Raw genomic sequence first — 23,154 nt, 5'->3', positions numbered from 1 at the left:
CCAACGAAAACCAAAAAAGTAAACTGATTATTTTTTGCAATATCGCAAGATATAATATTTCGCAGATGTTTGATTTCGCGGATTCCGGTCTTGAAAATTCAATTACGCAGACTTTCGCAAAAACTGCCAAATTTATTTACCGAGGAAACTTGAAGAATAATACGAATTTTTTACGCGCGCGAGAGATGCGATTTTGTTACATAAAGCCGAATCTCCACTGGACGAAAAGTAGAATCAATTCAACTTTTCGTCATGATTAAAATCGCGACCAATCAAATTCCCATGGACACATCGACGATTTTTACGACGATCGTCATCAATACTCGAATTTGATTGGTCGCAATTTTTGTCATGACTTGGTTTCTACTTTTCGTCACAAAAATCGTCGCGAATAACGTCCAGTTGAAACTCGGCTTTAAAGAGGGATTTTCACTAAGCCAATAGGACGGCGAATTCGCCCTCGAAATGTATCTGAGCATGCGCTTTTCGATTTGTTTTCATTCGCTACGCCGAAAAGTACAAATACTTCCTAAAAAGATGTTTTGCAGCTAATTCGTCGCCGAAATTGCCACTCACAATTCGCTTTGTGAAAAGTGAAAATCCTCCTTTACAAGGGGAGTTTTCACTAAGCGAATTGTGAATGGCGAATAAATGACTGTCGTTGGTGTTTTTTATTGGTAAAATATTTAAAATCTAGAGAAATAAAGTGATAATTATGTGACTTTTTCATGTTTGATGGAGCAGATGTCTTGATGTATATTTTAGAGAATATAGCTTAATGTTTAATACCCTTTCAGATTTTAACGTAACTGAAAAAGAGGAGGGTTGTCGATCATATAAACTTCCACATGAATACATTGACGGAATATGAGTTGTTAGAAATTATGGTAAAACAAAATCAATTCTCGTGTTTCTCTCCACTTATATCAAATCTGTTTGTTTTACTGTCTGTATGAAATTCTGCGCGTGTGATTGGTAAATTAAAATGGTGCTTGCGGCCTATGCGCCACGGTGCAGCATTTGAACAATTTTTTGTTACTGCATTGCATTAAAAAAAAGAGAAAAAAATTTTGCTCGCGCGATTAATGCAACAGAATCTTATTGCATGCGCATCAAAAATCGCACCGTGGCCCCCAAGCGCTTTATGGCATGTTTAAACAGTTTTCCCCGGGCGAAGTCACTTTAAAGACACAGAAATGAAACAGATAGGTCATTTTATCCTGAATAACACTACATCATTCGTACAAAAACGTGCGTAAACTAAATATTTTTTTAATGTACACCACTTAAATAATTTCGATCCGGGTAAATTAAGTTTGATATATACATTAAATTCTATAGATATGTGAGCAAAATTCGACTGATGCATCTTTTCCTTTTAATCTAGGCGGTTAAAAAAGGTCTAGAATACAAAATCATTTCGTCCTGTTTTTACATTCCTACCTAATTAATAATCCAAACGATGCATACTATCATACATAAGTGAAAAATACGAGATAAGAATTAAAAATACAAGTAAAAAAGTATATTATCTTATATATACATAATACCATTAGTACATAAACCCCACGAACCTACATTCGAAACATTACCACAAGAATAAACCTTCCACAAAAGAAAAAGCTATCTTTAATTATTATTGCCAAGGCGTGATCAAATTCTTTATTTAAAGTTTGAATTATAGGGTGTTTTCACAGTGCTCAGTTGAAACGACAGTTGAATTATGTCACAGACATTTGTGCTCAGTTAAAAAAATAGTTCAATTATCGTACATCGTATTATAATGAAATTTTTGAAAATTTGAAAATAAAAACGACAGATATGTACAACAAAACAACACGAATTTCATATAAAATCAAACAAGGTCTTCAGGACCGGTCGAGTCATGCGATCAAGAACCTTTCGCTTGCCGTACTTCTTTTTGAAGTCTGGCGATTTCGCTACCAAGCGTGTTTATATTTTCCTAAAAATAAATTTGTTTGATAACTAGTTTAAAACAGTAAGAAATAAAAATTTTCGTAAAGTTGGATTAAAAAATTTCATTAAAATGTCCAGACTCCATGCAAGTCCTAAATTATCGTAATTTGTATTGCATCCTTATTTTTTTATTAAATTTTGCGTGTGTTAACTTTAGTGAAAATTTAAATTCCATGAAAAATAACAAGGAAAAATTATTAAAATCTTTTTTTTTTGGCTAACTATAGACACGTTAACTTTTATATAATATTTTGTTCAAAACGTCTTGCACGTGATTTGTGTATAACCATGGAGTTATAAAAGAACAGGAGATGCAACTCACAAATCGTCCATTTATATTCTGTTCAAATTTCTATTAAAAGCGGTGTCCTTTGGAGCTATGCGAGATGCAAGTTTCACTGGATTTACACAGATTTGCGTCACACTTGCGTTTGTGGTATAACAAAGACTACAAACAGAATGTGTGATAAAAACGTAGTCACTTGTTTGATAGAACAAAAAGTTACCTTCAGCATGATATTTTTTAGTATAGTATCTTCCAACACTGCTTGCAATTTTCTGTTAATATCTAGCGATAATTCCAATGTCATGCCTTTATCAGTAGGCCGCGCAGAATACACGGACGCCATTATGCCTCCGTGTTGACTTAAATCAGCCTAACAAAAACAATAAAAAGAATTAAAGTAAAGAATTAAAGTAAAGATTAATAGATCTAATAAACCGAACGTTAACAGAGTGGCCAGTCATTTATTTTTTCATTTTCTCGACTTCTCCCTGACGAAAATTAAACTTTTTATTGTCTACGTAAAACTGCTCATTTTCATGACACTAGTCTATTTTCACTCAGATAATTTAAAAGTTTTACGCAACAAAATTCTACGTCTTTTAAAAAAATTACTAAATTCTCTGACATTTTCAGGTTCCGCAGGTTTTCCACAGCACCTTTACTTCACTATTAGACAGCATAATATGTTGTTACTTCATTTGTACAATACAATACACCAAAACAGGAAATATATATGAAAGAGGAGGGAAAATGGATGGTATTAGTAGCATTCGACGAAATGGTGATACAAGTTTATACAAGTGATTAGTTTATAGCATAAGTTAGCCAGGATAATTGCAGCGCTAATTAGGTGAGGTGGATGTTAGTACACAATGTTATAATGTCAGTAAATAGGAAATGTGAAATGCCAAGAGGTTCATGCTCGCGTATTTTTTGGTACGTGTCGTTAACATATGTATGGTGTGTATGTGTGTGCGCGTGTGTGTTGCGTGTATGGTATGTTTATATGATAAAAGGTACCTTATTTCTATCGAAACGGTCAGGAGCGAGAGAACCAGCCTCTTCTCTGTACACGTAAAATTGAATTATCCTGAAAATAAATGGAGTTTGCGTTTTAATTGCGATTTCTACCAGAAACGTCATGCCTATGTAAGCGTTAACCTAGCTCCATATCTTATACAACTGTTGCGCTGCAAGTTGGAGAAAACAACAAAAAAGCTAAAGTTCTAACTTGGATTTTTTTTGTAAATCCTCAGTCAAATGGTTAATATGTTCCTCCATGAACTCGATTTTCTCGTTCTTTTTTGCATGGAGGCGTTGTAGCTTACAAATGCGATCAACGAGCACTTTTTTATCGACTTCGATCTCTTGGAATTGATTATTGTGCACGGGACGGCTACCATTTCGGTTAGGTTGAATTATATTATGATCTTGAGGTATCTAGATAAAACAAGAAGACGTCGTAACCTTAGCGTCACGACACGGCAGCGCGAGCATACAAAAAACGTTTGTGTTAATATTCCTAAACAAACAGCCCCGCCATTTAAACGTTCACGTGAAACATGATACACAATTTTCAAGCACAAAAAGCAGAAAGTGCTTCAAATAAGCGAGTGAAAATAACAAACCAGGAATAAGCTGATGATTCTACAAAACAATGTTAAACACCGTAAAAGTACCGTAAACTACCGAAAAAAAGATTCGATTCTCTTGCCCGTAAATCGAAGAGAAAAAAAACAGAGAGATCACCAAATCAAGGTTGATGATTTCAAAGCTCACTTTCAACAAAGAAAGCACGCTTACAACGGTGTCTAGTCACGTGGGCGGTCCATGTATTTGAAGTTAACCCAAAGTATTGTTCTTTTAATGATGTCAGAAACAGTTTAAATCTGTTCCAGAGGAATACTAAAACATGGGCACTCCCCAATGGCTAAACGATGACCATTATATCGTAACTGACAAACTTTTGATCACTATGATGTGAAACAACGCCGCTGTTTACACAGACAACAATAAACTGCACCTAACCAGGGCTTTTTCTGACCTGTTTCAACTATCCTAAAGTTAAAATGACGCTGCCACCCTGCAGGGTGTTAGTACTTTCCAATACAAGCAACTCGACATATTCAGAACGTTAATTTCAACCCAATTTATATATCAATGTACCGCAATGCCAATTCGTAAATTTTTGTCTCTAATAATACTTACTAGAACAGGGTCGTGAATCATCTGTGGGGAAGAGGAGTTTGGAGGAGAGTCAGCATGGTGTACTTTTTCCAAAGAGTTGTTTGAAGATGTTCGTGATCGTATACTAAGGTTTTCTGACGATCCATTCCTTGAACCAGACTCCAGTTGTTCTATTTTTCTACAAAATTATAAGAATAAATAAATAAAAATCATTTTACAGACCCGACAGGATTTTTGCTCTTTTAAAGGCGATATCTTGACATGATTATTTTAAAATGATCAGTTCGTAATATTTATTATAGATAATCTTAATAAAATTAATAGACATGAATCGAAAGGGCGTGTCAGGACTATAAGTACGAAATAGTCAAAACAAATTGTCGGTACAATCTAAGATGTGAGAACACAACGAATTTGATTATGCTTTTCGGAACAATTTTTAAGGCAAGTGTTGTCTAGCTTCTAGCTTGCGATTAACTTGAAATCTTTAAATTACAATCATTCAGATATCCACCAGCAATAACCTTTTGCTTAGTAGTTGAACTTTTTACATATGAACAAACATTAATGGCAAGATTGCAAACAACTTATACTTCCCACATTCGCACTAAGAAGTTGCACAATCCTATTTAGAGGCTACAAAAATTGTCTGTTAAACATTTCCCAGTTTTGCCGATTCCACCTACGCAGTTTATTTTGTGCAAGGTAGCGATACAGATTAATAGCTAGTTGCTCTTTGTTGGTTCCTTTACTTAAACTAATATATCTTTACATTTTTTTGCAGTTATCTGTTGCTTTAGGAAACACCCAATTGTGGGTATTTGTTGACATAATTAGAAAAAAATGGTGATCTCAATAAATTTTCAAGTACGGAACTGAATAAATGAACTAATAATTAGAAGGAATCAGTTATTTATTTCTGACATTTCATATCTTCACTACTTAGAAAGATGCAACTCAACTGTAGTAAAACTGCGCTGATACTCATGCATCTATAGAGAAGGAAAAAATATATTACCTTGTTGTTTGATGCAATTGTCTCTGTAAGTCCTTAAAAGAGAAAACCTCAAAATTTAATATTTAAAGCGTTCGAAACAACAGCTTAATAAAGGCACTGCGTAGCTGTTTAGGTTGCCTTTGTTACCTTCAGCCATTGCTACGTTAATATATGCCCATTTTGACGCCTTTTGTTAAAACAGTCAGTCAATCTGTCATAGACGAATATCAGGTGCATAATATAACACCCTTAAAATCATTTAACGTACCTTCATTTGGGAAGTATTTTTCTTTCTAATCACCTTTAGTTCATCTTGAGCTTCTTCTAACGATGCAGATAACTCGTTTACTAAAAAAAAATCAGAATGTCATTAATAGTAATTTAGCTGCCTCCTTTCCTTGCAGAAAGCATCAAAAATGCATAAAAATAAAACCACAGAATATGAAGTTCATGTACCTGTTTTCGCTTTTTGATCGATTTGATCTAACAAGCTTTCAATTTTGTGTTGCATCTCTGATTTCTCTACGTCCAACCTATCAACCTAAAATTTTAAGTACATAGGGACAATAAAATAAACAATTAAAAATATAAACCCTAGCATTTATGCTTGGGTGTTGTCATAGACCCTCATTTTTACCTTGACTTGGTAATTATTCTCATTTGCCTTGAGCTTTTCACTTAATTCGGATTTCTCAGCAAGCAGTGCATCAACCTAAATGTGAGACAAACTCCTTTACTTGTGTATCTTAAACCTTCTCCACTGAGCTTCTATTTTATAAATCGCTCAAATTTTATTTCTGCAGAATACAAAAAATGTCAAAAGGATGACACATGATTAAAACTTGAAGATGTTTGGAAGTTTAAAACAAAACGTAAGTTAATTTTTATTGAAAAACAAAAATAAATAAATCAATTCAACTCCTTTACTGATGAATATGCGTCCTCCAAAGTGATGTTTTGTCAAAGCAGATAGCATATTACATCTCAGGCATACCTTAAACTGCAAGTCTGTTGCCATAGCTTTTGATGATACATTACTCTCTGTTAGATTTTGTGAATAGAGAAGAATTTCTTGTTGTTTATCTTTGCGTTCTGTCACCTCCACCTCATAATCTGCAACTTGCTCTTCTAAAGACTTATTCTGTTCTTTTAGTTTCACAATTTCTTCCTCGCACCTGGACAAGAGAAAAGGTGTTTGAGAACATAACGATGTCTAATTCTATTATAGATACTGCAAAGTTGCTTTATTAACTCTAAAAATAACCCCCCCCCAAAAAAAAAAAAAAAAAAAAAAAAGCTAAAATTTATATCGAAAAAAACGAAATGTCGGAATATTCCTTTTTATACAAACAATTACCAAGGTTCAAAAAAAAAAAAAAATGGAAAAAGGAAGAAAAATGAAAAAATGAAGAAAAAGAAAGAAAAATAGAAATGGTATTCAGGAAAACGAACATGGGACTTTCTGCAAACAGAGGGAGGTCAGGTCAACATGAAAAATACATAAATCTGCAGGACTCTAGCATATCAGGGCATTCAAATTGAGCCTTTATACGACATGAAAGGTACATCTTATGTTTCAAATAAAGCAAATTTTGTTATCATAAAATATGTAAAAGTTACATTCAGAGTAAAAATCAGCTTTTTCAGACATCACTGGTTATGATCAACATGTTTTTCCAATTTCTCCGACAAGTTAAAAAGACAGAACCTTTCATGCTTTCTACCTAGATTCAAATCCTTAAAAAAGATAAATATCAAATTGAAAATTCCACTTACTCCACTAACTTTTCTCTTATATCTGCAACTTCTTTGACTTTCTCTTTTAATAAATCTAAGTTTGTTTTGTAGTCAGCGCAGTCTTTATCTTTCTCGCTTATATTTTTTAACAGATTTGTATTTTCAGTTTCGAGAAGAACCACCTGTGGGAAAGAAAGAAAATATATGTTAACTGACTTGTGCGTGTACAGTTTCTAAAATTCACCAGAAATGTAATTTGAAACAAACCGAAAGCAGATTAGGTATACCAATTCATGTTTTAAGCTTACCGTAGCTTTTTGATCAACTAATTCTTCAGAAAGTTTAGTTACTTCCAATAAAGCTTTTTCTAATTCTTTCTCCTTTTGCTTGTACGTCTAAAAAAATTATTGCTAAAATGTATATTATCAGTAATTTAAATGCTGGCAAGTAATGTATTTCAGTTAAAAAAAAAACACAAAAATATTTACATAAAACAACCTACAGCAATCTTAGTGAGCCATAACACAAAAAAAATAGATTTCCTTCTGATTTAGCCACAGAAAATGCATACAATGACTATACATACTTCATTTTGTTTAGCGATTTCATTTTCCTTATTTTTTAAAAAAGTTGTTTGTTCTTCTAGTTCTTTATTTAAACGTATTGATTTTATTTCTTCATCACCCTTTAATGAAAAATAAATACAAGTATAAACCAAAAGACAACAAACTCATAAATAATAAAACTAAAAGAAAAATTAACAAGCAAACAAACAAAAATCATACAGAAATCTTACCTGATATCGTTCAATCATCTCTTGACAATTGCGTCGAATTTCATCTCCCTCTTCCTTTGCTTGTTGCAGTTTTAGTGAAATCTGTGACAGTTGTTTTTTAGTTTCCTGCATTATAAAAGTGGTCATCAAAATCAATTCAGCACTGAGAGTCTTTAAGAGGTTAAGAGAGAGTATACATAATCTACCTACAACTAACGCTTGACTGGAAAAGTAAACTTAAAACAAGACTTTTAAGCCTAGAAAAAATTTACTTAGGCAGACAAACAGTTGGGTTGATCCAGCATTATAAAAATTGGTCCTAACTTTTCCCCGGTTACTTGCGTGGTAACTGATGTCATCACCCTATTTCCAAGTTAAATTTAACTTCAAACTTATAAATGCAATGCAATGTCTTCATAAAGTTTAGTAATCCTATTGACATCAATCTTTGTTGATGTTACAAAGGTTATAATATAGATTGTAGAGATTATAGAGAATAAAGTTTTTTCCAGCATTAATGATAGACATAGTTTAGTTAGTCATAGTTCAGAATTTTTGACATGGATAGTGAAGAAGTTGTTGGAAGAAATGTTATTTGCAGGATAGTCTCTGCTTGAAAAAACGTTTAGGGATTTGCTTCCTTTGTTAACTAGCAGTCTTGTCATTTAAGGTGAAAAAAATGCTGTATGAGGCCTGTTTAAGAAGTGTTATGTTGTACGGTAGTGAGACAAGGGCAGTGAAGTACAAGATTTTAACCGTTTAGAAAGAAATGATATGATAATCGTTCAAAAAAAGACTTAAAAGAGATGTTATACTTAAAAAAAAAAAGACTTTTTAAAAAAGAATATTTTCCTAATTTTTGTCATTAATCCATGTATTCAGGCTCAACAGTTAACAGAACACTGGTTGCTTAGTTAAACAGTATGTACCTTGTGAGCATCTGTTTCTATCTTTAGCTTGTTTTGTGCCCACTTAACTTTCATGTCCTGAGCTTCTGTGTCATCTTTGTGGGTTTCTATCTTTTTATTTAGCTTTGAAATGTCCTTCACAAGGGTTTCGTTCTCGGCAACCAGCTTCACGTAGTCAGAATCCTTACTTTTTAATACACTTCGCAAACTTTCAACTTCCTAGATAAAAAATAAGAGGCTTGGGAATTTCAAAAGAGAAAATAAAATTTCAGTAGCAAGATAAATTTGCTTACAAAAACAATTACAACATAAACTACAAACAAACCAAATAAAATCGTACTGATTGGTTTTCAGAAATTTTTTTATTTTGATTTGATTTGTTATTTTGCAATTCTTCCAGTAGTTGCTCCAGCTTGGATATTTTGATGATGTAAGCATCTTTCTCACCAACTGATTCCTCATACATCTTTGTAACCTAGTGATAAAACGAATCTTGAAATAAAATCCCATAATAGAAATTTTATGATACATCCATATTACAGAATACCAAAGAAATGTTTTTAGATGTCCGATATCTGATATTTGTTAAATTATTTTTACTGTTATTCCTTGTATAAATATTGTTTTAGTTATGTTTTTTATTGTTTGCGATAAGCAAAAACATTGAGTGCATTTACAACAAAACGCAATGCTTTGAAGTCCTGTTAAACCTCCCCTGTTCTTCAAAGGATGGAAGAAAGTAGAAACAAGTAAGTTACAAATGGTTTGATTGCAAAAGACTACAACATTTACAGTAAAGAGAAATGAATAATAATGGTGTTGTATGTTTAACTATTGTTTGGTTTGATGGTTTAAATTTTATGTCCTACTAATCAATAATAGGCAATACGACATTGAAAAAAGGTCCTAGGTGCTCCCTAGTTACCTATGCAGTGAAAAATTATTGACGTTACCACCTCGTTTCCAAGTTATTTGGCCTCACAAAGTTTTAGGTGCACTTTAATGACTTCATTAATTTAATATAGGATATTGACGTTAAAGTAGTGTTATTGACGTCGTGCCATAACGTCAGAAAATTTAACATATTAGACATAAGTTTTTTGGCGCAATCAAGGGAAAATAAACACATCCACTTTGCCTGTTACTGACAGACACAGTCTCTGTATTATTATTTAATGTCCTATAAATGGGTTTAATGACCACAATAGGAATTAACTTTTTAAATAAAAAATTATATTTTAAAGGGTGGATAGAATGAAGAGGGGAAAGTGGTTCAAAAAGAGGAGTGCTACTAAGGTAGTTACAGAAAGTATAACTGTATACTGCAATTATGGTCTTAGTTTAAAAAAACTAATTTTAAAATTTTTTGTATGCAGATGATTTAGTTCTCGTAGCAGAGTCGATGGAAGAATTAGTTGAAAAGTTTGAGAAGTGGAAGAAAGGACTAGAAGAGAAAGGGCTAAGGGTGAACACAGCAAAGTCTAAAGTCATGATTAATAGCATTGCAGCCAAGTATGACCTTGTAGTTGGAAAGTGGCCTTGTGGAGTTTGCAGGAAAGGGGTTGGTAGTAACTCAATTTTTTTCAGACTTGCAAGTATTGAAGTGCAGTAGAATTGGTGGAAGGTTAAGAGCTGACATTCAGTTTGTATGCAAGCGTTGCAAAGGTGAGATCTCCAGCTTCAATGATGTACAACAGTGGCTCGTTAGAGATAGTTGAGAACTTCTGTTACTTAGGTGATATGTTGGGCAGTGAAGGGGGTGTTGGTAGAAGTGTTACTTGCAGGATAGGTTCTGCTTGGAAAAAGTTCAGAGAGTTACTTCTTTTGTTGACTAGCAGAGTCTTGTCAATTGAATTAAAAGGTAGGTTGTATGAGGCCTGTGTAAGAAGTGTTATGTTGAACGGTTGTGAGACATGGGCAGTGAAGCAGGAAAATCTTGACCATTTAGAAGGGAATAATATGAGAATGGTTAGGTGGATGCGTAACGCCAGTCTGAGAGACAGAAAGAGTTCAGATGAGCTAAGAAGCAGGATAAGTATCTGTAGAATTAAAGATGTTATCCAGATAAGAAGATTGAATTGGCTGGGGCACTTGGAAAGAATTGAGGGGATAATTGGGTAAAAAAGTGTAGAGACTTGATAGTTCCTGGGGCAAAGCCCAGAGACAGACCGAGAAAGACTTGGCAGGAGGTTAAAAGGACAGACTTGATACAGAGGAAGTTGATTTTAGACCTAACACAGTCTAGATCAGATTGGAAGAGGGTCATTAATATACCCCGTCCAACCCATGCTAGCATGGAAAACGGACGTTAAGCCAGGAATGATGAAAATAGCGTCTTGATTGCTTTGTGAACCTTTTTTCCTTTTGCTTAGAAGCACATAAAAATTACAGTATATATACAGGTACCAGTAGCAGTAAAAAAATAAAGGGGATGAATGACCATGTTTTACAATAAAATGCATAAATTTAAAATGTTTATCTGTATTTTGTTTTAAGAAATTGTTTGATTACTGCGATCTGACTCAAGATTGGCCTATCTTCCAGTACCCTGCTACTTTTAAATATTGCCATATATATTAGAAAATACAGAACCAGTATGTTTGTTGAGTGATATCAACAAGTTTTACCCGTAAAAATACCAATACAGTATTTGTTTGTAAAATGTATATGTTCGCCAATTGTAAAATCAGTCCATCCATTTTAGGAAAAATTTTGCTATAAGTTACATTTTTTTGTTTTCCATCCTCCTAGTCATTCAGTGCCACCATTTATTATCTGACAAAATTAAATCCAGTTTTAAGTCGATAACAACAACTCAATTATGTTTTTGTAATTTTATTTGAAAATCAGTAATGTTCCATATAGCTCCGTAAATACAATTTTGCTAAGTTTACAATACAGATAAAAATTTTAAGTTTCCTGGGGCTGTGTTTTCAGCTGTTTTGATTTGTACTGTTATATTTTAGTCAATTTGAAACGATATGCAGAGAATTTTAAGCTTCTTATAGTCATATTCTCACATTTTAGAATAAAATATAGCAAATTTTAGTCATATAGCCTAGATTTATTTTGGCAGACATAAAATTAGAAGATTGAGAGACAAAATTAATAATTAATAATAATTAACAATTAAACAAGTTTTTGGCAAAATAATATCTTGAGAGGAATTACAATAACAAGGAGATTATCTAAGATGAACTAAAAATGGTTGACATATTACAATGTTATCACAGAGACGAGATGAATGAAACAAATTCATTATACAGATGACTTTTGGAAAATATTTGTGATCTTGCATTTGTTTGGTTTTTAAATAAGAATTTTTTTTATTATTATCTTGTGGTTAAACAACCCTTTTTATAACTTCAGACCACACAAGACTTTTTACTACTGTTACCAATAATGCGAGTACTGTGAAAATACTACTCACATCTATATGAACACTGCCCTACACTACTATGAATTTTTGTAGACACCATTTTTTAAAATATTGACCAAAATCACTACAAAGTTGGCATACAAAGTGGGCTTTTCTAAATCAATTAAAAAAAAAGTTATGAAACATGCAATAATTAGTAATTTAAAATTAAAAGATGATTGAATGTTAAATGTTTCTTTAATTATAACAATAAAATAATCATGTACAATTTAAGCACTAATATGAACAGAACAATAAATATTATATAAATATTATTACCATCTGCACCAAAGCAATAATAGGAACAAAAACAATGATTTAAAAAACACATTTTATGAAAAAAATCACCAAAAGTCAACATGATTAAACAAACAATTAAAAACTGTGAAAATCTTAACCTGTTCTATCCTTGTACCCATTTCTTTCTGCAAAACAGTGATTGCACGTTTTGCAGCTGCATCATGTGCAGTTAGTTTTTCAACTGCTTGTTTTGAGGCTGCTTTTTCTTCAGATACTTGTTTCTCTAATCTTTCTATAGTTTTTTGAAATGCATTTGCCAGTTCCTTTTCTTCATTCCTTTTAGAGTTAAGTTCTTCAAGTTGTTGAGTTAATCTGTAATAAAAAAAATTAAAAGCAAGATAGTCAAAAATTTAAAATATCTTATGTATGTGAAACAATTCTAATGTTTTGTTTTCGTAACTGCAATGCAAGAAGAATCTTCCACTAAGCACTATTTTATTGACCCAAAAATAAAAATAATTTTAAGTCCAGTCTAGTCATATTCCTTTTTTGTCCATCATATAAAACTTTTAAATTAGTGCTCCCTTTAATTGATGTGCAGGGACCATTTTCAGCAAAAATGGTAATTTATTTTCCTCTAATTTTACTCGCATGCTTAAATCTTTTATATTTCGTTATTAACTTTTTGTTTAATAGTCATATGGATTTTAAACTTTAGGATGTGTCAGTTATCATGTTTTGAGCTTTTTAAATATCTAACTTTCAGCACATGTTGTTATTCTCCCCTTATTGTCTACAAAATGAAGTTTAAGCATTGATATGTTTCATAAAAACTTACACAGTGGCGCTTAAAATTACACCTTGATAGACACTTTGATAAAATGTTATGCACCACTGTGTAAGTATTTTTTTCCTATGTAAGTTTTGTTCTGGTTAATTAGGTATTATGATAGTTCCTACACTTATCATGCCACTACCATTAGCGTTTCTAGTGAACAGAAGGGAATAATAAAAAGGTAAAATCACTGAATTAGGATGGCATATGCTATAGAAAAAGCAAAAACAAAGTATTATTTAATTTGACAACACAGTAAATTCGTCTTTTGCATACAAATTAGTTTGTTTGATAGCATTTTATTCAAGGCTATCTTTTCATTAAGAATCAAAATATGTTTTTAGGGCTCAGTGAAAATTTGCTGCAATAATAATTTAGCCTCTGATCGTAAGTATTCAAATGAGATTCGGCTTCCGTAAATTTCCTCTTTCGATTTCGTAAACAAATGTGAACGGACGCGAAGTGCCAAGTGCTCGAGTAGACACGTTTAGGTATCTTTTGTATTGATACATAGCTAAGTGACATAAACTAAATGAGTTTATAGTGCTGGTGTTAGGTTAGGATAATTCCTCTAGTGTTAATTCCTTTTACTAATTATTCGGTTTAAGAATAATGCAACAAGAAAGCGACGATCCCATGCTCCCACAGCACAGCAAAAATGGCGACCATGACTTCACCTTACAGGACCCTGAACACCCTGTTTCTATCCCTGTGGACTGCACAGGTATCGTAGACCAAGTCGTATCCATCGTATCCGAGCGACAGAAGGCCGAACTACGTCGGATACACGACACACTAGCCAACATGAACACCTTTATGGCAAGACTTAGCCACCTGACAGAACCTATTGTCCCAGAGGGGACCCGGTCTAGTCTTAATCCTAGCCCCAATGTTCCAGATGGAACTCTGGCTAGCTAATCCAGTACCCAACAGGAGGAAGAAAGAATATCTATCACTGGTTCAAACCTCTGGTTTAGATCCACGCGCTCAGAATCGCCTTCTTCCAAAGATGAAGCACCAGAGCATTCTAAAAAGGGTACCAAAGAGCCAGCCCAAGAGTACTGGCAACAGTCCACTGATGACTATGAAAAGGAAAGCAAGGCCTCGGGACCAGAAGTCACGTCATCAGTGGCATGTGCCGCCAAAGTGTTTTGGCAAAAAAGGCTCAAGGGCGATGTTCTCAAGCGGAAGTTAGAAACGGCAGCAATTCCATCGAACTGCAACTTTCTACTCCCAAAGAGAACAAACACCGAAATTTGGAAAACACTTTCCAATTTTCACAAGTCCACTGACGTAAAGATGCAGGACATCTAAAACATGCACTCAGCGTAGGTGGCTATGATTCTGAAAGCTTCATCTATGTTGGTGGAGAAATTCGGTGATGCCAACGCAGACACAAAGGGTCCGTTAAATGACCTTAAGGACGCCATGAACCTCGCTGGTAAGACCTCCCAGCTGCTAAATCAGGTCAGGCGAGACTTAATTAAGCCTTCCTTGCCAAAAGAGTACGTAGCCTTAGCTACGGAAGTGGAAGAGGATTCCGAATGGCTGTTTGGTTCCTCCGTCTGCGAAAGGCTTGAGAAGCTGAAAAAGGCAGTGGAAAGACATAACTACCGATGGGGAGATCCTCCAGACCGTGTCTGGTTTGCAAATTCCAGTAAACGGGATGCCCCAAACCACATATCGGACATACCCCCTAGATAGAAAAAAGAAACTCTTCATTGACGAAGAAATACAAAGCCTTTTGGGGAAAGGTGTAATAAGGTTGAGCAGTCGCGAACCAGGCGACCTTATCTCACTCATATTCGTCACAGAGAAATCAGACGGTGGGTTCAGGCTCATCCTAAACCTCAAAAAACTCAATGTACACATTGAGAAAAGAAAGTTTAAGATGCATACCTTAACGTCCATTCTCCGATTAATACAAAAGGACATGTATCCGGCAAAACTTGATATCCAGGATGCATACTATAGCATACCAATACACAAAGAAAGCCAGAAGCTCCTACAATTCGAACATGAGGGTAAGGTATACGTGTTCCTGGTACTCCCCTTCGGCTATACAGAAGGACCTCTAAAATTCACCAAGATAATGAAACAACCCTTATCTAAATTAAGGAAGGAACAGGTCACCATTGCTGACTACATTGACGACTCACTATGAACGTCAGTAAACAACAGTGCTGCAATAACGTACACAAAACCGTTGTTTTGTTAGATTCACTGGGATTTACAGTCCACCCAGACAAATCCAAGTTTGAACCAAAACAAGTTTTGGAATTCCTTGGATTCGTCATCGATACAGTGAATATGACCGTCGCTCTCACCTCCAAAAAGAAGGCAGCCATAATCGATCTGTGTCAAGCTGTGACACAGAGAGAGAAGATAACAATAAGAACTCTAGCGCGATTAATTGGTAAGTTTACCAGCAGCCTTATTGGGGTACCACACGGTAGACTCTACTATAGATCTACCGAAAGACTAAAAATTGAGTCCTTAAAAAAGAGCGCCGGAAACTTTGATGTGCAGATCACATTAACCCCTACTGCCATGGGTGACATATCTTGGTGGAAGAATAATTTATGGGGTAGCATATCCCCAATAGTTCGAGGCAACCCTCAGGTCATTATATCCATGGATGCCTCAACAAGAGGTTGGGCGGCGTCAATGACACAAACCCACACAGGGGGTGAGTTTTCATCTCTGGAGCAGGAACACCACATAAATGTCCTAGAACTAATGGCAGCATTCTTTGGACAAAGAGCCTGCTCTTTGCAACCATACTGCAAACACTACCATATTGCTTAAAATGGATAACACTGCAGCAGTAGCCTGTGTAAACAAAATGAGTAGCGTAAAATCTATCCCAATGGATAAGATTACACATAGCATTTGGGAATGGGCAATAAGCAAAAATAATTGGATAGTCGCTACACATCTTCCTGGCATTCTTAACGTAGAAGCAGACAGAGATTCGCGACAACAGGAGACAAGAACAGGATGGATGTTAAACAAATCAACATTCCGCTATGCACTGAACGAACTGGACTTCCGTCCAGAAACAGACCTCTTCGTGAGTAGAATAAACACGCAGTTACCTGCCACAATATCTCGTTTTATGCCTTTCCACCCTTCGCCTGCCTTCCCCAGGTAATTCAAAAGATCCATAGTGATAAGGCAGTAGGTATCCTGGTAGTTCCGGACTGGCCTAACCAACCATGGTTCTCAGGGTATTCTGAACTAATCATTAAAGAAATTCTTGTTTTACCTAGAATGGACCTATTACTGCTTCGACAGCAACCAAGTGTCTTTCATCCACTGCACCCAAATCTCAGTCTTCGGATAGCAATTGTCTCAGGGAGGCAATAAACCTAAAACAGTCATGTTCTGACGATCTTAAACAACTGCTCACTGCATCGTGGTCAGAAAAAAACCCAATATAATCTCTATTTAAGGAAATGGCTGAAGTTTTGTAAAAGTGAAAAAATCCCAGAACCTTATGGGGCTAGTCATAAACAAGGTATGGACTTCCTTGCTTTCCTTGTCCACGTAGAAAAGGCAAGTTATGGATACATCGCAGCGGCAAGGTCAGCCTGTCAGCTGCATTACCAAAGGATGCAGGAACAAGCTTTGGTAAAGAACGAGGACGTTAGCAGACTAATCAAGGGAGTTTTCAAGCTACATCCTTCCCTACCAAAACACACTGTGATATATGACCCTGATGTAATATTAAACTATATGACAACCTTGCCTGGTACCAGCACCTGGAGTTAGAGTTACTAACGAAAAAACTAGCCACCTTGTTGTGCCTCCTGAGTGGCCAGAGAGCCCAGACAATAGGTGCCCTAAAGGTTAACTTTTGTCATCGATCTTCAGATAGGTACACTTTCTACATCTCTACAATCATGAAGACAACAAAACCAGGCAAACATCAGGAACCTCTGCAATTCGAGAAGTACCACCTCGATAACCGGATATGTATAGTCCACTGCCTAGATGAATACCTGAGGAGGACAGACCTTATACGAGAGAACCTTGAAAACCAACCAAGGGAACTACTTCTCTCCTATACATATCCCCATAAACCTATCGGAATCGCCATTGCAAAATACGTTAAAACTTTCTTAGGCTTGGCTGGCATCGATATTAAGACGTTCAGCACCCATTCTACAAGGAGTGCGTCTACCAGCAAGGCAGAGGACATAAGCGTACCTATAAAGACAATCACAAAAGCGGCAGGCTGGAGAGGCCTTAGCACGTTTGCAAAACATTACAAATTGCCCATAAGCAAGAACTTTGGGAACGCACTTCTTAAATGTTTATAAACACATTTACTTGCGTTAGATTCTGTATATATATATATGTAATAGACATGTACTGTTATGGTACATTGTGGCATTGCCAGGAGTTATAACAGACAAACCATAAATATGTAGTTCTGTTTAATCATATACTGGTCCTTGCCCAGTTTTTACTGAACTGTTTGTTGAATCCAAAATAGGTGGCTTTGAAATCTCATTTGAATACTTACGATCAGAGGCTAAATTATTATTTACAAAATTAGACAAATGAAATGAAGTTTAATTAAAATAATAATTTAGCTCTGATCTAAGTATTCAAGTGCCCACCACCACTCCCCTAACACCTTTAGCACTATTATTCACTATTTTGGCCTTCACAATGGGTCTTTGAAGCAGGAAATTTACGGAAGCCGAATCTCACTTGAATACTTAGATCAGAGCTAAATTATTATTTTAATTAAACTTCATTTCATTTGTCTAATTTTGTAAAAAAATTATTTGCAGAAATAAAACTGCTCTTTAAAAGGATTTGTAAACCTTTGCATATAATTGTCTAATTATTTAGCTAAATAAGTGAAAATTAAAAAACTAGATACAAATTATTAAATAGATGAATTCCTTTGTAAACATTTTCAGCGGCAAGCTTTTTTGGCACTTGCAGAAGCTACATGAAAAAACATTATTTTCTTCATAAAAAAAGACTTCAAATAGATAAAAATAAATCAGAAGGCATTAATCTAACTCTATAATACTAGTTATTAACAATGTTTTCACAAGGAGACATCCACATGACATGAAATAAACCCTCTTAAGCAAGTTGTACCAACCTGTTTATTGTTATGCAGATGCCAAAGTCAAAAGAGCTTAGGGGCCTTGTTAGTGGGATATTGCGGGGGTGAGGGGGTCTGAAACTTGAAAAAATAATCTGATGAGGATTTAGAAAAAGAGGGGGGTGTTGGTCCGAATCTTAGTGGTGATATCCTGCTAACAGGGCCCAAAAAATTTTTTCGAAGGCCCCCTACTCTTGAAAAGTAAACAAACAAATCACAATGGAGTTAATATATAAAACAAACCTGTCATTTTCTAATTTTAATGAATTTATTTCTTCAACTAAGTTGCTGTCATTATTATTTACATTTTCATGGACCACATTTCCTTTTAATTTATTGTTTAATGAGTTCTCAACATCCTTTTGTAACTTATCATACTTGTCTTTTAAAATTTCATATTCTTGTACTATAACTAGTAGTTCTGTAATGCTAAATTCAGGAATATCAGAAAAATTCATTTCTTTTTCATTTTGCAAGATCTCACAATTGGAATCTTCCTCCTTAAAATAATGGTTATGATCTGTGTTGTTAAAAGTTTTATTTGGAGTTAGAACATCATTAGAGTTTATTTTACTAGTTTGAATTACTTGTTTAACATGTTGCAATATCTTATTAACATCTTTTTCTTTTATTTCTTCTTCTGCAGATGTGGATTCCTCATCATTCTCTGTCATATCATCCATATTTTCCTTATTGCTTCCTAATATAATAAATAAAAATAAGTAACTAGCGAGCAAGCTAAATCCCCCAAATTCAACAAACTAATTGAACAGCAGTAAAATTATCCTGAATGTTTGTTTTTGGAGAGAGCGCTTATGTCATCATCTTTTGGCATGGACCAAATTTTTCTTTTAACAAGTCCAGATAGCTGGCTAGCTAAAAACGTTTTTTGAATCGCGATGCTTTAATTTAATATTTTGGGATAACCAATATGTTGTTCACAAACGATTAAGTTATAACATTTCCTGTCCATGTCATATCATAATCATCATCAACTCATATAAACATTGATTGAATTTAGTGCATTTCTTACATAAACTCAGAATGGTAGCCGTTTTTGCTCTCGAACGCAGAGGTTCTACGACTATACTAAGGTGATAATTGATAGCTAGTTCAAAATTTGTGTTTTGAACTACTGTGGAATATATTTTTGGTAAATACAGTAAATAAAAGTATGGAATACGTTATGTTAAAGACTATTTTAGTGATAAGTATCATTGATTTTATATGTGCTGTAGTACCAACTACCTTGATTGCACAAACAGGGATAAGCTTCACAGAGATCCTGGATAAAAACACATTTTTTCCAGGACAAAAAAATGTCATGTTCAGCGTTTCCTTAAACGGGATGCCAGATTTGCCATTTTGGTTGAAATTGCATCAACAGGTAAGAGATTATTCTGCCTATGACCCTGGGTGAAACTATGATATCTATAATGATGATTAACTGTTGACTGTATCATCTCTCTAAATTTTTGAACTAAACTAACATGAATAATATTGTATCTATAATATTATAGATACAATCTATAGAACCTGGATCTTTTACAAAATTATGTGTTACTAGGACCATGTAGTCTTTACTTTGTGGTCATTATTTTGTGAGTTTTACACTAAAAAAATACAAATCTTGTTGTGATACAAATCATGTGGCTATCATAAAAGTTAAAGAATAAAGCCCCCTTAATTTTTGTGAAAATGTTTTTTAAAAATAAATCAATTTTCATAAGAACTAGTTTTTGCGAAGTTGGAAAGTCCTTGTTCGTGAAAATAAAATTTGATGACATTTCTTTTTTAATTTATACAGTTTTCGAGGGCTTTACTGCAGGAGATAAATACAGCTAAAGTTGAAATTCACATTATAAATTATATGTAGTTTTAGGTAAATCAGTAGACACTTCTTTGAAAAATTCAAATGTGTGACAATGTGTTCAGGCCATTCTCATTTATATATTTCAATTATTTTAGGATCCTTTTAGTGATGCTATTTTACATGGTACACCCAGTGTGACTGATATTGAGACAGCTAAACTTGAAGTGATTGCATGGAATAAAGAAAATTATGAGACTCTACGAAAAGTTATTTTAATCAGTATCATAAACTTTGGTATGTTTAAGTCTGTATGTATTTTCTCTTTTGCTTTATGGTTGGTATGTATTATACTTTTTTTTCATCCAGATGCTGCATCTGTTAGACATCAATTAGAGTTTCGTATAACAAACAAAGATATCTACGATTTGTTTGCTGAGAAAAGCAAGTTTTTAGCAGAAATCACCAAACTGTGGCCAAGTGCAAATTTTGTGACTGCGCTCCAAAAGCCTAGCGATCGTAGCCGTGGAAGTTACCCATTACCTGGTGAGAAAGAGGGTGTTTTTGTGACTGTGGGAGGTCGTATCGTTGTTCCGTCATCATTAAAAAAAGTTATATCCAATTGTTCTTTGGACAGCAATGTCAAGTCTATGTTTCTAAAAGCTGGTTACAATGTAGACTGGTGTGCTTTAAAAGAAAGAACAGTTGATGTTGAAAACATAAATAAAGAATTTGGAGATGAAAATTTTAAAGACTTGGATAAATTTGATCCTACAACGTTAAACACAAGAGAATATCAAAAACAAGGGGAAAACCTCACTTTAGACATTGTATATGTATTTGTACCTGTCATTCTCGGGGTTGCGTTTATGGTATTGTTAACCTGCGTCATGTGCTTTAAAACTGATACCACTAAGCGAAAGAAGCCAAAGAAAGGTCAAGTTGCTTTAGCAAGATCTTCAGACGTTAAAGACGATGGAAATGGGTTTGCCTATGGTCAACTGGACGAAGATTTGACAGACTCAAGAAGTGGTACTCCTAGCAGATTAAAAAACGATAAGAACGGGAGCTCTAACCCACCTCCATATAGAGTTCCACCCAAAAGGGAAAAGACCCAAGATTCTAGTTTCTAGTTTTGATTTTTTGGGTAAATGCGCTTGTACAGATAGTTTGACAATTAAAACCACTTGTTGTTTTTGTTTTTTAGTGAATAAATGTAGTTTATTAACATCCCATTCTTTGGTGGATAGAAATGTGCCTTTGTTTAAAAGACACATTTACCCAGCATTCGTATCATTATTGATTAGTATAAATGTTGTGTATTGTGTTATCAACAAAAAGGCTTATAACAATCTAGACTGCTTTTTCCCTTCGTGCTATATTTCCCTAGATCCAATTATGGTTATTTGTAAACTTCTAAAAAACAAACCATGGCAATAGAATGTAAAGATCATGAGAAAGAATTCCGTAATATAGTTTCTTCTTCTCAAAACATTGCACCCACATTTAAAGTTTTTTAAGGATTATTTATAATTTATTTAACTTATCTTCAATATATATACTAGTTTTCTCTACAAACTCTGTGTATTAGTTTAAATATTGTATAATTGAAAGCATTTTGAGTGTATTCTATACTGTCTGTTTTTAGAATTTTTTTGAATATTCTTGTTTTTATTTGTTTTATTGTATAGATGTTAGACATTTGCATAGTTATAAAATAACGAACTAAACAATTTCGAGTTTTTAATATGCCATGTTAATATTTTTTTTCCTTTTTTGTAAGTTGTTTAATCTTAGGTTTTAGAATGTGTTTGTTCAAATCATTAACCAGTATTACTGTTTATACATATATTTTTAGAGATCTTAGTATATCAAGGTTTTTTAGTAAATACATACAAATGCCTAGATACGAACTTCTGTTAATTACAAGAGCTCTTGCTAAACAGAGTTTACGTGACGTCCTTCGAAGGACAGCTAACAATATATTTGAACAGGATGGTGTTATAAGATCCATTCAAAACATGGGTTCACAAGAACTACCATACAGAATGAAATCCCACGCAGAATGGCACACACATGGACATTATTTCTTATTTGATGTTCATATAAAGACACCTTCTATACCATTTATTAAGAAAGAGTTTAAGTTTGATTATGATATTATTCGACCTTCTTTGATAAAAAAATCTGGTGATTTTGATGAAACGGAGAAGAAGACTCCACATGTTTATGAATGTGATGTTAGTTATCAGAAACCATACCAATCAAGGAGATAGTGTTTTTTTCTTATGTTGTATATCAACTGTATATTATTTTTATAAATATACTTGTGTTAAACTTAGTACCACTGTACAACTTCGAGGCTAGTAATGTCAGGTACCACAATGTAAATGTTTAAGATGAATGTTTTGTCATTGGCAATTACAATTTTTAAATTTCGAACATGTTTATTTACTGAGAACATGTTTTTTATTCTATGTTATAACCTTTATTTCACCTTACAAATTATAGTTTTGCTTATGAGGTATATCTTTATTTCATGTTAAAAACAATGAGTTCTATAACAGCTGCTTTAATGACATCAGGTCTATATCAAAAACAGCTGAAAACTTTTGCAATACCCTAGTACACTTTGAAAAAAGTATTTTAAAAATGATTTAACAAAAAAATAAGTTAAAAAAGGAATCCCATTGAAGTATGCAAAATTTCCAAACGTTTAATTCCAAAAGTTTAAGTTACATGCCATATAATGAAAAAATAACATGGCAAGAATATAAAATATAGAATATATATCCTGACTTACATTGACAAGAAGTTGCCAATGTAAGTCAGGAAATTTTGTTAACACTTAAC

The 23,154-nt window shown here is 33.9% G+C and overlaps 3 protein-coding genes across 4 annotated transcripts; 2 read left to right on the top strand and 1 right to left on the bottom strand.

The window, feature by feature from the left end:
* Positions 1–1,197: 1,197 nt before the first annotated feature.
* LOC130645330 (coiled-coil domain-containing protein 186-like) lies at positions 1,198–19,480 on the bottom strand. 2 transcript variants are annotated; one of them, XM_057451296.1, is made up of 18 exons: positions 18,735–19,480; positions 12,684–12,897; positions 9,208–9,342; positions 8,889–9,086; positions 7,981–8,085; positions 7,771–7,869; positions 7,493–7,579; positions 7,224–7,366; positions 6,442–6,622; positions 6,085–6,159; positions 5,904–5,988; positions 5,716–5,795; positions 5,469–5,500; positions 4,472–4,628; positions 3,495–3,703; positions 3,284–3,353; positions 2,484–2,633; positions 1,198–1,963 (listed from the first exon to the last, which is right to left on the bottom strand). In XM_057451296.1, exons 1-18 carry the CDS (start codon positions 19,172–19,174, stop codon positions 1,892–1,894), a joined length of 2,532 nt encoding a protein of 843 aa, XP_057307279.1. In that variant the 5' UTR covers positions 19,175–19,480; the 3' UTR covers positions 1,198–1,891. The 2 variants fall into 2 exon arrangements, with proteins under 2 accessions (XP_057307279.1, XP_057307280.1); XM_057451297.1 differs by lacking the exons at positions 3,284–3,353; positions 3,495–3,703.
* Positions 19,481–19,547: 67 nt separating this feature from the next.
* Positions 19,548–21,507, top strand: LOC130645338 (epsilon-sarcoglycan-like). The gene is made up of 3 exons (XM_057451305.1): positions 19,548–19,878; positions 20,460–20,598; positions 20,671–21,507. Exons 1-3 carry the CDS (start codon positions 19,666–19,668, stop codon positions 21,432–21,434), a joined length of 1,116 nt encoding a protein of 371 aa, XP_057307288.1. The 5' UTR covers positions 19,548–19,665; the 3' UTR covers positions 21,435–21,507.
* Positions 21,508–21,640: 133 nt separating this feature from the next.
* On the top strand, positions 21,641–22,828 carry LOC130645343 (28S ribosomal protein S6, mitochondrial-like). Its single transcript, XM_057451311.1, has one exon. The coding sequence runs from the start codon at positions 22,107–22,109 to the stop codon at positions 22,575–22,577; it is 471 nt and encodes a 156-aa protein (XP_057307294.1). The 5' UTR covers positions 21,641–22,106; the 3' UTR covers positions 22,578–22,828.
* The last annotated feature ends 326 nt before the right edge of the window (positions 22,829–23,154 follow it).

This window comes from Hydractinia symbiolongicarpus, chromosome 5 (genome assembly GCF_029227915.1).
Source record: "Hydractinia symbiolongicarpus strain clone_291-10 chromosome 5, HSymV2.1, whole genome shotgun sequence".
Taxonomy (NCBI): domain Eukaryota; kingdom Metazoa; phylum Cnidaria; class Hydrozoa; order Anthoathecata; family Hydractiniidae; genus Hydractinia; species Hydractinia symbiolongicarpus.
The sequence above is the reverse complement of the archived record's forward strand: the minus strand, read 5'-3'. Positions and strand labels throughout refer to the sequence as shown.

Bases quoted from the DNA above. Each gene is read 5' to 3' on its own strand.
- LOC130645330 (XM_057451296.1), bottom strand. From the start codon at position 19,174: ATGGATGATATGACAGAGAATGATGAGGAATCCACATCTGCAGAAGAA. The intron at 9,087-9,207 runs GTACGATTTTAT...TTTTTTATCTAG, and splicing joins AAATTTCTGAAAACCAATCA to GAAGTTGAAAGTTTGCGAAG. The intron at 6,160-6,441 runs GTATGCCTGAGA...TCTCACATTTAG, and splicing joins CAACAGACTTGCAGTTTAAG to GTTGATGCACTGCTTGCTGA.
- LOC130645338 (XM_057451305.1), top strand. From the start codon at position 19,666: ATGGAATACGTTATGTTAAAGACTATTTTAGTGATAAGTATCATTGAT. The intron at 19,879-20,459 runs GTAAGAGATTAT...CAATTATTTTAG, and splicing joins GGTTGAAATTGCATCAACAG to GATCCTTTTAGTGATGCTAT. The intron at 20,599-20,670 runs GTATGTTTAAGT...TTTTTCATCCAG, and splicing joins AATCAGTATCATAAACTTTG to ATGCTGCATCTGTTAGACAT.
- LOC130645343 (XM_057451311.1), top strand. From the start codon at position 22,107: ATGTGTTTGTTCAAATCATTAACCAGTATTACTGTTTATACATATATT.